Source organism: Acomys minous, assembly GCF_964271855.1.
Source record: "Acomys minous genome assembly, chromosome: 8".
In the NCBI taxonomy this organism is placed as follows: Eukaryota; Metazoa; Chordata; class Mammalia; order Rodentia; family Muridae; genus Acomys; species Acomys minous.
The window spans coordinates 36,962,665-36,976,276 of record NC_140489.1 but is presented as its reverse complement, the minus strand read 5'-3'; the positions used below and the strand labels follow the sequence as shown (position 1 = coordinate 36,976,276).

The 13,612-nt window shown below is 46.4% G+C and overlaps 1 protein-coding gene across 3 annotated transcripts in view; it reads right to left on the bottom strand.

Moving 5' to 3' along the window:
- The window catches only part of DCAF5 (DDB1 and CUL4 associated factor 5), a 97,177-nt gene extending 93,082 nt beyond the window's left edge, over positions 1 to 4,095 (bottom strand). For 2 of the 3 annotated variants that reach the window (XM_084792269.1, XM_084792270.1), the window contains exon 1: positions 3,687 to 4,095. In XM_084792269.1, coding sequence (XP_084648395.1) covers positions 3,687 to 3,900 — 214 coding nt within the window. In that variant the 5' untranslated portion in view covers positions 3,901 to 4,095. The remainder of the gene's footprint in view (positions 1 to 3,686) is intronic. The other variant, XM_084792271.1, reaches the window with a different exon arrangement.
- Between the last annotated feature and the right edge of the window lie 9,517 nt (positions 4,096 to 13,612).

The window sequence follows — 13,612 nt, the reverse complement described above, 5'->3', positions numbered from 1 at the left end:
AAAATATATTACGAAAAAAAATTTTCTTAATGAAATGTCAAATAATTTAAAGTATCAACCAGTATCTCCCTTGCTATCAGAGCGGAGTACTTTTTTCATCCTGATTTCCTCAAACTTACATTTGTAACTAGAAGCCTCACCACACCCTGGAAGACAAACTAACTGTTAGGACAAGAGAGTGATGTGTCCTTAAGCAATAATTCTTCATATGGCCACAGGAATCACACAAATATTCCTGTCCTAGGCCTTAATTCTGTCAAATCCTGTGTATCAGTTACAAAATGTGGGCCTGCCCACACTATTGGCAAATGAAAACAATCAATTACAGGCACTCTGTCAGGGATATCACTTTGTGCTAGAGGCTTTTACCAATCCAAAGCAAGGCAAAAAACCAAGATGTACAAGAGAACTCCTAGAGTCTGATATCCACCATACTGGGAACAGATCACCAGGCTCACACTAGTGTGTAATTACCCCTCAGGTGATAACTGTTTTAGTAAGGGACAGTCACAGGTAGGAAAATATCACCAAGGGGTGTGTTCTCCCGGCTGTAATCCCAGAACCCCTGGGGTGGAAGCAGGAGGAACAAGGAGTTAGGTCACAGGTCAACCTCAGCTACAGCCTGGGCTATGTGACCCTGTCTCAACAATCCAGAGGAAAAAAAGCATGTAAAAACGACACTATGAATAGTTTTAAATCTGAAAAGATCACTGAAGGCCTTCTCAAGGGAAAACTTATTTTTTAATTAGCTTTAACAAGTTATGGTGTCTTATGAATCCCCACGGGGGCTTCCTTGTCAAAAGCAAGCAGGAAGAATTGTGTTAACACAAGCTGTTCTCATAATGCAAGGTGAGTTGCCTTTAACCAAAATTTGTGTTCTGGGAATAAATCATTATGTCTCAAACCGGAAGGGCCAATAGAACTGACTGCTGGAAAGACTAAGAGCAAAGGCAGGAGTAGATAAAAACAAACAAAAACAAACAAACAAACAAAAACCAGGAAGAAGAGAGCTAGGAGGAGTGATGGGGGAGGGCAGCGGAGCTGGAACCCAGGAAGTACTGACTGCGACAGATGGATAACTCAGGACTAGAAAAGGAACCGGACACCTAAAACCAGAACTTGTGCTATGCAACCAGCCCTCCTTTTCTAAACTGAAAATAAGAGCCTGGCATGATGGCTTCCCCCACCTACAGTCCCAACACTCTAGAAGGTAGGGCACCTGGGGCCAGCCAAAATATCAGTGTGGTTTCCACAACAGCCTGGGAGACACACACACACACACACACACACACACACACACACACACACACACAATAGTAACAGTGTGAGACCCTCCCTGTCTCCTAAAACCGAAAAGAAACAAAGCTCAGATCAGGGAGGTAGAGACAGCACGGTTAGGAGTTCAAGGTCATTCTTAGTGGAGTACTAAGTTCAGGCCCAACTGAAACTACATCGTCTCAAACAAAAATTAAAAAGAAATTGGCCAAGACTAGAGATAAGATATAGAGGATGTAGAGGCGGCATGGGTTGCACAGCAAGACCCTGTAGCCAAAACAAAAGCGAAAGGCCCTTCAGGTAAGGATCACAGAATTTAACACTTCGAGTACATACTGTTCTGTGGCCCTTCTGACATATTTTTTTTAAATGTATTAACTATTACTTCTCTACTTCTCTGCCTTTTAGTTAAGATTAAGTATACAATGTACAGGGTGGTGCTGGAGTACACCTTTAATCTGAGTGGAGGCAGGAGGATCACTAAGTTGGAGGCCAGCCTGGTCTACAGAGAGAAAAATCTGTCTCAAAAAACAAACAAACAAACAAAAAAAGTAAAATGCATTAACTTTAAACGGGAGAACACTGTGGCATGTACATTATATTTCATGTTTATGCTGAAGGTGTGTTAAGCTGGGGCAATGCCTGATCATTTATGATTAATTAGCTCATTGTAAGGGTACCTCACTCCCTCATTCCGTTGGTACAGACTGTGTCTCCGAGCCTCTGTTGTAATACATTAATCTCAAGAGAGAGTTGTATTACAAACACAGAAACAGCCTTCAAGGAGGGGTTCTTTCTCCATTTTTGTACTTGAAATGTATTAGGTAAAATTCAACGCCGTGGTTGGTGGAAGGAAGCTTCCTTTTTAAAGTAAGGTCTGCCAGGTTTCTTTGGGGAGGGGGGCGGTCATCTAAGGTCCAAGCTCTGCAAGGGGAAACCGATCTGCTGCTGTGAAAAGGTGAGGCCAGTTGTGGAGAAATACCCGGTTTGTCGTGAAACAATCACAGACCTCTCATCTCTGCTACCTACAAACTGGACCATACTCATGGTGTCACTTCCGCCTGTTACTTTCGAAGACAGAGGCTTTGGCCGAAGTTTCTGGAGAGCAGCCCACTGACGCAAATTAGAAAAGCATTCCGGGGATCCACCTGGATGAAGTAAGCGCCGCGTCCAGTGCTGGGCTCCCCTTCAACCCTCTCAGCGTAGGAAAAGCAGTGGAGGGAGGAGGCAGGCGGGAACGCCCGAACTGGTCTAGGCCCTTCGTGGTGCAGCCCGGTTTCTGGGAGCCGCCCCTTCCCCAGCAAGAGCCCAGCCCCACCCGCCCTCACCCGGGGCCACGACCCCAGGGAGGAGCCGGCCGCAGCCAGCGACCCGGGCCGCGGTTTACACGCAGGCGGCGGCGCCGCCGCCGCCGCTCCGGCCGGGCCTCCCCGGGAGCAATAGGCTATCGATTCAGTTGCCTGTCGCTAAGAGCCCCGGGAGAGCAAGGCCTACACCGCCCGGCCGGAGCCCCGGCCTCGATTGCACCACTTTCCCCACCCCGGCGGGGATACCCTGGAGGCAAGTAGGCCCGGGGTGGGGGAGGCGAACAGCCCTGCAACAGGAGCCGCGGACGTTAAAGGGTGCTGGGCCCGCCCTCCCGCAAGCGAGTCTCTCGGGGGTCGTCCCGAACCCCTTGCCTCTGGAGCAGCGCATCCAAGTTCAGGCTGGGGTCCCCCCAACCCCCCCCCCCCGGTCTCCACAGCCCTCGGAACCATAATAAAAACAAGACGCGGAAGAGGCTGCGTGAAGGGAGATGGGACTGGGCCCTAAGAGAGGCCGCGGGAGGGGGGGTGGGAGGAGACGCCTCCCAGCCGCCACTCACCACCCGCCCAAGCCTGCTGGCCCCCCGGTGTCCCGCCCTGTCACCACCGGCCTTCGGCTCCCAGGCCCCTTTTTTCCCCAAGACACGGAGGACTGGGGCTCGAGCTTCCCCTGGCCTCTGGCGCGCCTCGGCCTCTCCCCGCTGCGAGCCCCCCCCATGCCCCCCACACCTTTTAAACTACGCAGAGGAAGAGTTTGCCATCCAACTTAGTCAAGCCGTAACCTCGCCCCCCCCTCCCCGACCCACACTTGTGGGGCAGGCATCTGGAGGGACCACTTTGCACTTGGGATAAAGCGCATTAAAGACCTGTCAACCATTTTAGGTCTTTATATATATATAAGACATCCTTTCCTTCCCTCCCCCTCCCTCCCTCCCTCCCTCCCCCTGCAATGGTATTAATTTCACACCAAATCTTCCCACCGCTGGAGAGGGGTTGAGAAGGGCGGGGGTGGGGACGCGGGGCAGCAGGCGGGTGGCGGGGAAGGGCAGGGGGCAGCTGGAAGGGGATCGGGAGGCGCGGGGAGGGGAAGGAAGTGGGTTGATTTACCTGAGACCAGCCACTGGCCTCCATTGTTGGAGAATTCAATGGCATTGACACAGCCGAAGTGGCCGAGAAGGTCCTTCTTGTAGAGGTTTCTGCAGCCCCGCAGGCGTCTCCTCTGAAAGTCCTGAGTGAGCAGGGGGTCCCCATGCAAGCCCCGCTGGGACAAGAAGCCCACCACTGACCTCATGCTGCCCCCCAGGCCAGCTCTCCTCTTCATGCTGGAACCGCCGCCGCCGCAGCTCGCGCCGCCGCCCCTCCCTCGGCCGCACGCCCGGCCGTCGCTCCCCTCCCGTCCCTCCCCGCGCGCGGCGAGCCGGAGGCTTCTTTAACCAGCCATGGCAGACGGAGCGAGGTGTGCAGACGGTCGGCGGCGGCGTTCGCGGCTTCCTCACTGTCGCGTCCTCCCTCCCCTTCCCCCCGAGGCTCCGCCTCCTCCAGCAGCTGATCTCGCCCCCCCCTCCTCCTTCTCCCCCCCCCTCCCCCCCAGCTGCGGTCGCGCTTCCGCGGTGCGGGGCCCTTCCGCCGGCCGCCGGGCCTGAGAACGCGGGCGCCAGCCGCCCCTCCCCCGCGGGCGGCGGCTCGCAGCGGCTGCTGCCCGCGCCGAGCCGCGGTTGGCGCTGGACGGCGGCCCCGGTGCACCCCGACGCCCTACACTCTGTGAAGTTGGACACGCGTAACAATCACAGTGGCAGCCGGGCTGCCGGTTTACCCTCCTTCTCGGGAGGGGGCAGCGGCTCGCCCAGCGCCGCTCGCTGCCTCCTGGGGCGCCCAGTCCCTGTCCAAGTCAGGGAACCCGGGATTGATTGGACTGGACGTCTTGAAGGAGGGTGTCTGTGAGTTTTTTTGTTAGTGCACCTGCCCCCCTCCAAAAATTTATCACTACCCTTCTCCCCAATTCAGTTTTCTAATTCACCCTCAACCTATCACCTATGGGTTAAAAAAAAATTGTTCAGGCTAATAGGACACTTGGTATTGGGGGTTGGGGGAGAGAAAGGAGCTGATATTGTAGCTCTGTGGTAGAGCACATGCTTTTACCATGCTTCAAGCCCTGGGTTCAACCCCTAGTGCTAACAATCCCCTCCCCCCACAAAAGAAAGTGAGAAGAAAATTGCCAAAATCAAATTGAGAAAGTTCTCTGTCCATTGGTTCCAGATGCATTTGCAAGCCACAAGAAACATTATGAGAACATAGCAGTATCTTATTTCACCGGAGTGGTGAGGCCAGAGGTCTTAATCAGGGAGCCCTGAGGATGCACAGCTGTTAACCAGCAGCAACAGCACAGGCCAGAAGTAGCTCCTTGCCTTTCAGTAGTGCCAGGAGTCCCCAAGTTGACCCCAGTGAGCATTGGAATTTTACCAGGTACAGTTGAAAGTCCCCCTTTCAATGTGGTGCTTTTCCAAGAAACTATCCTGTCATTAGTGGTAATTAACTCCTGAAATAGGCAGGTGTCGGGTTTGCCCTTTCAATTTAGCAGGAATTGCATCCTCAGGACCAGAGATGGCACAGAAGTGGTTGAATACAACCATTGATGAAAGATGGACTAAAGAAATTCTTAAGATAAAAAAAAAAATATAAAGATGGGCTAAAAATGGAAAAGATTCACCTATCAAGCAAAATTATGTCATTTAGCAACTAGTTAATTTGAAAGTTCATATTATAACATTCTAAACTTACTAAAAACTCACCAAATTAAAAAGAGAGCCGGGCATGATGGCACACGCCTTTAATCCCAGCACTTGGGAGGCAGAGTCAGGCGGATCGCTGTGAGTTCGAGGCCAGCCTAGTCTACAAAGTGAGTCCAGGACAGCCAAGGCTACACAGAGAAACTTTGTCTCGAAAAACCAAAAAAAATAAAAAAAAAATAAAATAAAAAGAGAGAGAATTCCAATGGAGTATACTCCCTCAAATAGGAAAATACCTAAAGGTTGCTTTTTTTTTTTTTTTTTTTTTTTTTAAGTTTTACCCTGTGTGCACTGTGGTACATGCTTGTAATCCAAGGAACTGGGAAGTGGAGATAGGAGAATCAGAAGTTCCAGGTCAGCCTGGGCTACAGGAGACTTGGTCTCAAAACAACTGGGCAGTGGTGGCTCATTTATTCACAGCAGAGGCAGGCAGATCTCTGAGTTCAAGGCCAGCCTGGTCTACAAAATGAGTCCAGAACAACCAAGACTACACAGAAAAACCCTGTCTTGAAAACCAAAATAAATTAAAAAGAAGGCCCTCTGACTCCTTTGAATTAATAAACCATTATTTTGTTCCTGCCTTTTTTGCTTAGGGTAGGGGAGAGAGGCCTTGTCTGAAGTGACCTTTACTGTGCCAACATATAAGACACACCCTCGCCGGGCGTGGTGGCGCACACCTTTAATCCCAGCACTTGGGAGGCAGAGGCAGGTGGGGATTGCTGTGAGTTCGAGGCCAGCCTGGTCTACAAAGTGAGTCTAGGACAGCCAAAGCTATCACAGAGAAACCTTGTCTCGGGGGAAAAAAAAAACCCATACCCTCTTCCCTTCTCTTCAGTACATACCTTAAATCCACAATTTAAAATATGACATCTTCCCCTCCCCACCCCCACCCCCCATCCCTGGAAAACCTCAGCCTAAGAATAGCTCAGGATCTGGTCACAAGCTAGCTCAATCCTAGGGCTTTGCTGGAAAGTTCCCTAACTATTCAGTGACCAACTAGAGCAAAGATGTAGAGCTACCTGTGCTTATCATATTCTCTCCTTTTGACAAATGCAGGGATTGAATCTGGGCCGTGTGCATGCTAGGCAGGTGCTCTACCACTGAGCTGCACCCTCACTTTCTCTGGGTTATCTCTATTTTTATAAATAGCATTGCCAGAGAAAAAAATTAAAAGGCATTCGTTGAGTTCAGTATGAATTTCAGATGAATGGTGAGTTGTGTTTTAGTATATTTATGAACTATCAGGCATACACTTAATTAATCAATCATTGTTCGTTTGAAATTCAGACCCATTGGGAATCTTGCAGTCATTTGTCAGATTAGCTCTATCTCTAACAACTGACTTTAGGAGGTAAAAATGACATGTTACCTATTTGCCTGTTTTAAGAATGTAGAGCATGGTGGTGGTGGTGGTGGTGGTGGTGGTGGTGGTGGTGGTGCACGCCTTTAATCCCAGAACTCAGGAGGCAGAGGCAGGTGTATCTCTGAGTTCAAGGCCAGCCTGGTTTACAATGTTGAGTCCCATGGTGAGGGGGCGTAGGGCAAGGAAGAAAATAAAAACAAGATTATAGGGGCTGGAGAGAGTCTCTCTCTCTCTCTCTCTCTCTCTCTCTCTCTCTCTTCTTTTTTCTTTTCTTTTTTTTTGTTTTGTTTTGTTTTGTTTTGTTTCGAAACAGGGTCTATCTGTGTAGCCTTGGCTGTCCTGGACTTGCTTTGTAGACCAGGCTGGCCTCGAACTCACAGTGATCCACCTGCCTCTGCCTCCTGAATGCTGGGATTAAAGGTGTGTACCACCACACCCGGCTATTCATTTTTCAAAATATCCTTTGAAACAGCTTTTGGAAAGCAGTTGTTCTCCCACTTGTCAAAATGCCAACCCCACATTGGGTCAGAATTTAAAAATACTGTTTCTTAGTATCTGCAGAGTAGTGTACAACTGACAGCTGCCTTATTATCATTGACAAGAGTCAGCAGACTGTTAATGCATGGCTTTTTGTAAAAAGCACAAGTTATTTATAGATTCTGACAACTATCTTACTACTGGACAAGAAACACCTATCAGAGCCCTGGATGAAATCAGTCCCAGGCTGGAGAGATGGCTCAGTGCTGTTAAGAGCACTGTCTGTTTTTCTAAATGACGCAGCACCCACATGGCAGCTCACTACTGTCTGTAATCCCAGTGGCAAGAGATCTGACATCCTCACAACAATGCCCATAAAAAAGAAATTATTTAAAAAAAAGAAATCACCCCCTTTTTGATCAACCAGCATCTCATTGTAGATAACTGAATTGCAGTGGTTCTCAACCTTCCTAATGTTGCAATCCTTTAATGCAGTAACCCCCAACCATAAGATGATTTCATTGATACTTTATAGCACTATTATGAATCATAATGTAAATATCTGATATGCAGATATCTGATATGTGACTCCCAAAGAAGTTGTTGTCAGGGCTGGAGAGATGGCTCTGATAGTTCACAGCACCTGTGCTCTATAGATGGCTCTCAACCACCTGTAAATCCAGCTCCAGGGGATCCAACACTCTCTTCTGAATTCTGAGGGTGCTGCAATCATGTGCATCTACCCACATAGGGTTTTGTTTTGTTTTGTTTTGGCTTGGTTTGGTTTTTCAAGACAGGGTTTCTCTGTGTAGCTTTGGCTGTCCTGGACTCACTTTGTAGACCAGGCTGGCCTTAAAATTCAAAGCGATATGCCTGTCTCTGCCTCCCTCATAAGTGCTGGGATATAAGGTGTATGTCCTACCCACATAGTTAAAAATAAAGTCTTCTAAGGAAGAAAGAAAAAAAAAACCTGCTTTGTAAGGTTTAAATTCCAGCCAGGCATAGTGTCGCACGCCTTTAATCCCAGCACTCGGGAGGCAGAGGCAGGTGGATTGCTGTGAGTTCGAGGCCAGCCTGGTCTACAGAGGGAGTCCAGGACAGCCAAGGCTACACAGAAAAACCTTGTCTCAAAAAAAAACAAAAAAGAAAAAAAAAGATTTAAGTTTCACAGTTGGGGTGTGGTGGCACATGTACTCGCACTTGGGAGACAGAGGCAGGTGGATCTCTGTGAGTTTGTGGCCAGCCTAGTTTACAAAGAGAGTTCCAGGATAACCAGGGCCAGAGAAACCCTCAGCGAGGCAGAGAAAGCGCCCAGCTGACCTTCCTCCTCAGACAATATCCCCAAAGAAGGAATGCTCCTTCCCCGACACTGTCTGAAAAAAAATCTTCGAACTGAATATCCCTCCCTTCTACTTCCTGTTGTCTCTCTATCTGTCCTCCTGACTTCCTCTTACTCTCTATGGCTTTTTCCTGTGTTCACTCCCTGTCAACTGCTTGCTCTGCCTCTTGACCTATGGTTGACTTTATTTAATGCTATTTATAATATTCAACCAGAAAGCTCTTGGATTAAAGGTATGTGCTAGGGCTGAGCCACACCACAACTAGAAACAAGTTTTTCCAATAAACAACATAATCTTGGGGTTCACAGCGATCAAATATCCTGCAACGTTTCCCCCCTTTTGTCTAAATAAAAAGAAGAGATTTTTAACTCTGTCACAGTAAAACTATGCACAATAATGAAGCTATTTTTGCCAAGCTTTCTACAGTGTCCAAGTTGGTTGTATTTGGCAGTCTTAGGATTAAGTATTTTGAGTTTAAAGTTCTGAAAATGTTTCTGTCTGTCTCATAGGAATTCAGAGATTTGAATGTCCTGAGCAGTTTGCAGTCTGAAGCTGATTTTTGGGTGGTGTTGGTCAGCTTAGTGGCAATCCTGGCTAGGCAGAATGCAGCAGAAGAGATATGAGGCACTTTACCCCAGTGGTTAGCGGTACCACACTCCAGGTGGATTTGCAGGGCCTGTCATCTTCTTGGAGACCTAGAAGGTTACGATCAGGAATGGTAGAATACATAAATATGTATTTTTAAAGATTTATTTATTATATACACTGTATCCTGCCTGCCTGTATGCCTACACGCCAGGAAAGGGGACCAGATCTCATTATAGATTGCTATGAGCTACCATGTGGTTACTGGGAATTGAACTCAAGACTTCTAGAAGAGCAACCAGTGCTTTCAACCTCTGAGCCATCTCTCCAGCCCCCCTGTCAACATTCAAATGCCTTAGTCAGGAGATCTCAGCAAGGTTTGAGGACCAAAATCTAAGTACATCCAAGGTACATAAACTTTGTTCCTAGTTACCTGTTTCAGACTCCAGCCTGGAAACACGTACAGGAAGCTAGACAGAGCTTATTTCTACAATTAGAATTCTGTATGACTACTAGTCTCATGACAGAAAGTTTAAATATACATAATAATCTTAAGAGATTTTGAGATAATATTTATATCTTTTGGGTTTTTTGTTTTTGTTTTTGTTTTTTGAGACAAGGTCTCTCAGTGTTAGCCTTCGCTGTCCTGGACTCACTTTGTAGACCAGGCTGGCCTAGAACTCACAGAAATCTGCCTGCTTCTGCCTCCCAAGTACTGGGATTAAAGGTCTATACCACTATGCCCGGCTGACTATTCCCCTTATTTTTATTTTTTATTCTTTTGGCTTTTCAAGACAGGGTTTCTCTGTGTAGCCTTGGCTGCCCAAGACTCACTTTATAGACAAGGCTAGCTTTGAACTCACAGCAGTTGGCCTGCCTCTGCCTCCCTGGGTGCTGGGATTATAGGCATGCGCCACTGCACCTGACTTAGTCTTTTATATTTTATTTTCCTTTGCCCCATACCAGGTGCCTTTTTTGATATATGAGACAAAGATTTTGGATTTTCCTTTAACAGGCGTGTGTGGGTTTGGAGAAGGCGAGCACCACGCTCCCGGAAAGACCGCTTTAATTTTTAGTTGAATTGAGACCACATGGAGACTATTTGATGTTTTCTGTCTGTAGAGGGCAGCAGAGACAAGCTGGAAATGGATGATAATATTTGGTCAATTTACTGTTTTTCTTGCAACCTTTTTTCTTGCCGATCTGTCCTTTTTATTCAGATGTTTTGTTTGCCCAGCGGTCTTCAGATTTCTTAGTTGGATGCTTTTATTCCCCTAAAATGGTAAAAACAAAACCCTGCCACAGTCCTGACTCTGGAGGGTTCTTTTTTCGGCAGGTTATATCTTTTGTAGGGCAAAATGTTTTTTGGCAACAGAAAAAAGTATTATCTTTCAACTGAAATTTTAAACAATTCTTTTGAAAATTTCAAACTAAACATACCTTAGTATGTGTGGATAAATAGACCTATATTCCCCTTTCTCTTTATATATAAATTCAAGTTTCAGTGTATTTATTTTTAGATCACAAAGGACAGTCACTGAATTTCAGCCTGCCTTTTGCAAGGGGCTCTTAAATTTAAATCACCGTAATTCTTATGTACCTGCCTCTGCCTCCCAAGTGCTGGGATTAAAGGTGTGAACTTGCCTGGCTATGGATTCCTTATGATAGTTATTCTCATAGGGTTGCCCTGGTTTAGTTTGGTTCTCCATTTCCCCTTATTTTTTAGCATTAGGAGTAAACTCTCAAGTTTGTTTTTTTTTTAAATGTGTAATCATTTTTGCTGATTTATTCTGATTTTGTTCCCTGGCCAATTTTAATATTCTAGCATTAATTAAACATGATGCCAATTTTGTCCACTGTTTCATTATTGTCAGCCATTTTGTCTTTATTGCCTATATGAGCTACATAAAGTCTGATGTCTTTGCTAAAGTTTGTTAGGTTTGGCCATTTCCATTCATGTTGCAGGATATTTGATCCCATTGTGAACCCCAAGATTGTGAACTGTAAAAATCTGTTTCTTGTTTGGTGTGGTTGAGCCCTAGCACACACCTTTAATCCAAGAGCTTTCTGTACAAAGGATTTAATAAAGTTAACCCTGGGTCAAGAGGTGTAGCCAGAAGCCAGCTGACAGGGATAAGGCAGAAAGAAGGGACTTTGAGAGAAGGGTGTTTAAGACATCGTGAGGAAGAAGGAGCTCTTTGGCTTTGGGTGTTTGGCTTTTTCCTTCTGAGCTGTTGGGTGAGCTAGCAGGCCTTTTCCTGCAGGAACATGAGCTGAATAAGAAAGGCTTTTGCTTGGGACTTCAGCTGAGGAGGAAGGTAGGTAGGTGCTTTATCTGTCTCTCTGAGCTAGTAGTCTTTCACCACAATATCTGTCTCCTGAGTCTTCACTGGTAAAATCAAACAGTTGGGATTCTCATTCTTTAAAAATAACACATTCATGCCCCCCATGACAGATATTGTTGCCATTTAAGTATGATGATCATAGAGCTATGCCATTGCACATGCACCAGGAACTGGAGAAGACAGAGATTTTCCTTTTGCTTTTCTAGCTGTTTGTCTTATAACCATAGCATTGGTCATTCTATCTATAAATCTCTAGGCTGCGTTTTCCATCAGTTGATGAGCCATCAGTAAACTGTGCGTTGGCCAAATGCTATGGCCATTCCATTGGTTCCCACAGTTCAATAGGTGCATCTTTTCGGAGAGGAGTGAGTGGTTCAGGGAAGGGGATTGTAGGAAACGGAGCTATTTTTCCTCAGTGTGGGAAGGTTGGTTTTCTAACAACCTTGGGCTGGCTTTCTTCAGTTTTACCACGTGGTGGCATGGTAGGCTCTTATCTAAATTCCTCTGTCTGTGGTTGCCTTTTGGGGGGTGTGTGTGTGTGTGTGTGTGTGTGTGTGTTTCTTTTCTTTGTTTTTTGGTTTTTTGAGACAGGGTTTCTCTGTGCAACAGTCCTGGAACTTGCTCTGTAGACCAGGTTGGCCTTGAACTCACAGAAATCCACCTGCCTCTGCCTCCCAAGTGCTGGGATTAAAGGCGTGCACCACCACCGCCTGGCTTATTTTGTTTTTCAAGACAGGGTTTTTCTGTGTAACCTTGGCTGTCCTGGACTTGCTTTGTAGATCAGAAGGGCCTCAAACTCAGAAATTTGCCAGTCTCTGCCTCCCAAGTGCTGGGATTACAGGCACGCACCACCACTGTCCAGTCTATTTTTCTTACTTTCACTTATAAGTCTTTCTAAGGCTTGTATCTTATCGATCATCTTTTCAGGGTTGGCTCAAAAACCTACATCCACATGGTAGCTCGCAACTGTATGTAACTGCTGTCCAAGGAGATCCAACATCGACCTCTTCTGTGCCTCCAGGGGTATCATGAATGCACCTGGTGTACAGACACACATGCACTCATACACTAAAATAAATACACTTTTTGAAAAAAAAAAAAAAAGAAAGAACCTAAAGATTTAAAGACAATAAAGGAGAAACCCTTTTAGATATTTAGGGAAGAGCATTCTTTAAAAAAAAAAACCTATCCTTTTAGAGTTATTTTGTGTGTGTATGTGTGTGTGTGTGTGTGTGTGTGTGTGTGAGAGAGAGAGAGAGAGAGAGAGAGAGAGAGAGAGAGAGAGAATGTGTGTGTGTGAAAGAAAGAGTGTGGAGCCGGGTGTGGTGGTGCACGCCTTTAATCCCAGCACTCGGGAGGCAGAGGCAGGTAGATCTCTGTGAGTTTGAGGCCAGCCTAGTCTACAAAGTGAGTCCAGGACAGCCAAGGCTACACAGAGAAACCCTGTCTCAAAAAAAAAAAGAAAAGAAAAGAAAAAGAAAGAAAGAAAAGAAAGAGTGTGTGTGTGTGAGAGAGAGAGAGAATGTGTGTGTGTGAAAGAGAGAGAGAGAGAGAGAGAGAGAGAGAGTGTGTGTGTGTGTGTGTGTGTGTGTGTGTGTGTGTGTGTGTCAGACCATGTTGTCAACCGCTTGTGAGAGTCAGTTCACTCTTTCCACAAATGAATTCTAGGGATCTAATGCAGGTCATCAGACTTGGTGGCAAGTGTCCTTACCAGTTCAGCCATATTGTCAGCCCTGGGACGGTCACTGTAAGCAAAGAAAACGTCCACTGAATAGTATGTTCGAATATCCATATACAGGTAATGCCAATTCTGAAGTTCGGGGTCCTGGCTGAATATTTGTAAGTTTAAAGAATAACTGTAATCTACACAGAGAAACCCTGTCTCAGAAAAAGAAAAGAAAAGCCTAAAAAGAATAGCTGCAACATCAAAAATCTCCAGAGAAGGAGCAGGCAGATTGCTGTGAGTTCGAGGCTAGCCTGGTCAACAAAGAGAGTTCAGGAAAGCCAGGGCTATACAGAGAAACCCTGTTTCGAAAACCAAACCAAACCAACCAACCAAAAACAAAACAACAGAAAAAGATCATCAGAAATATTTACTGTAAACTCACAGGGAAGGGCTAGAGAGCGGTAAGACAAG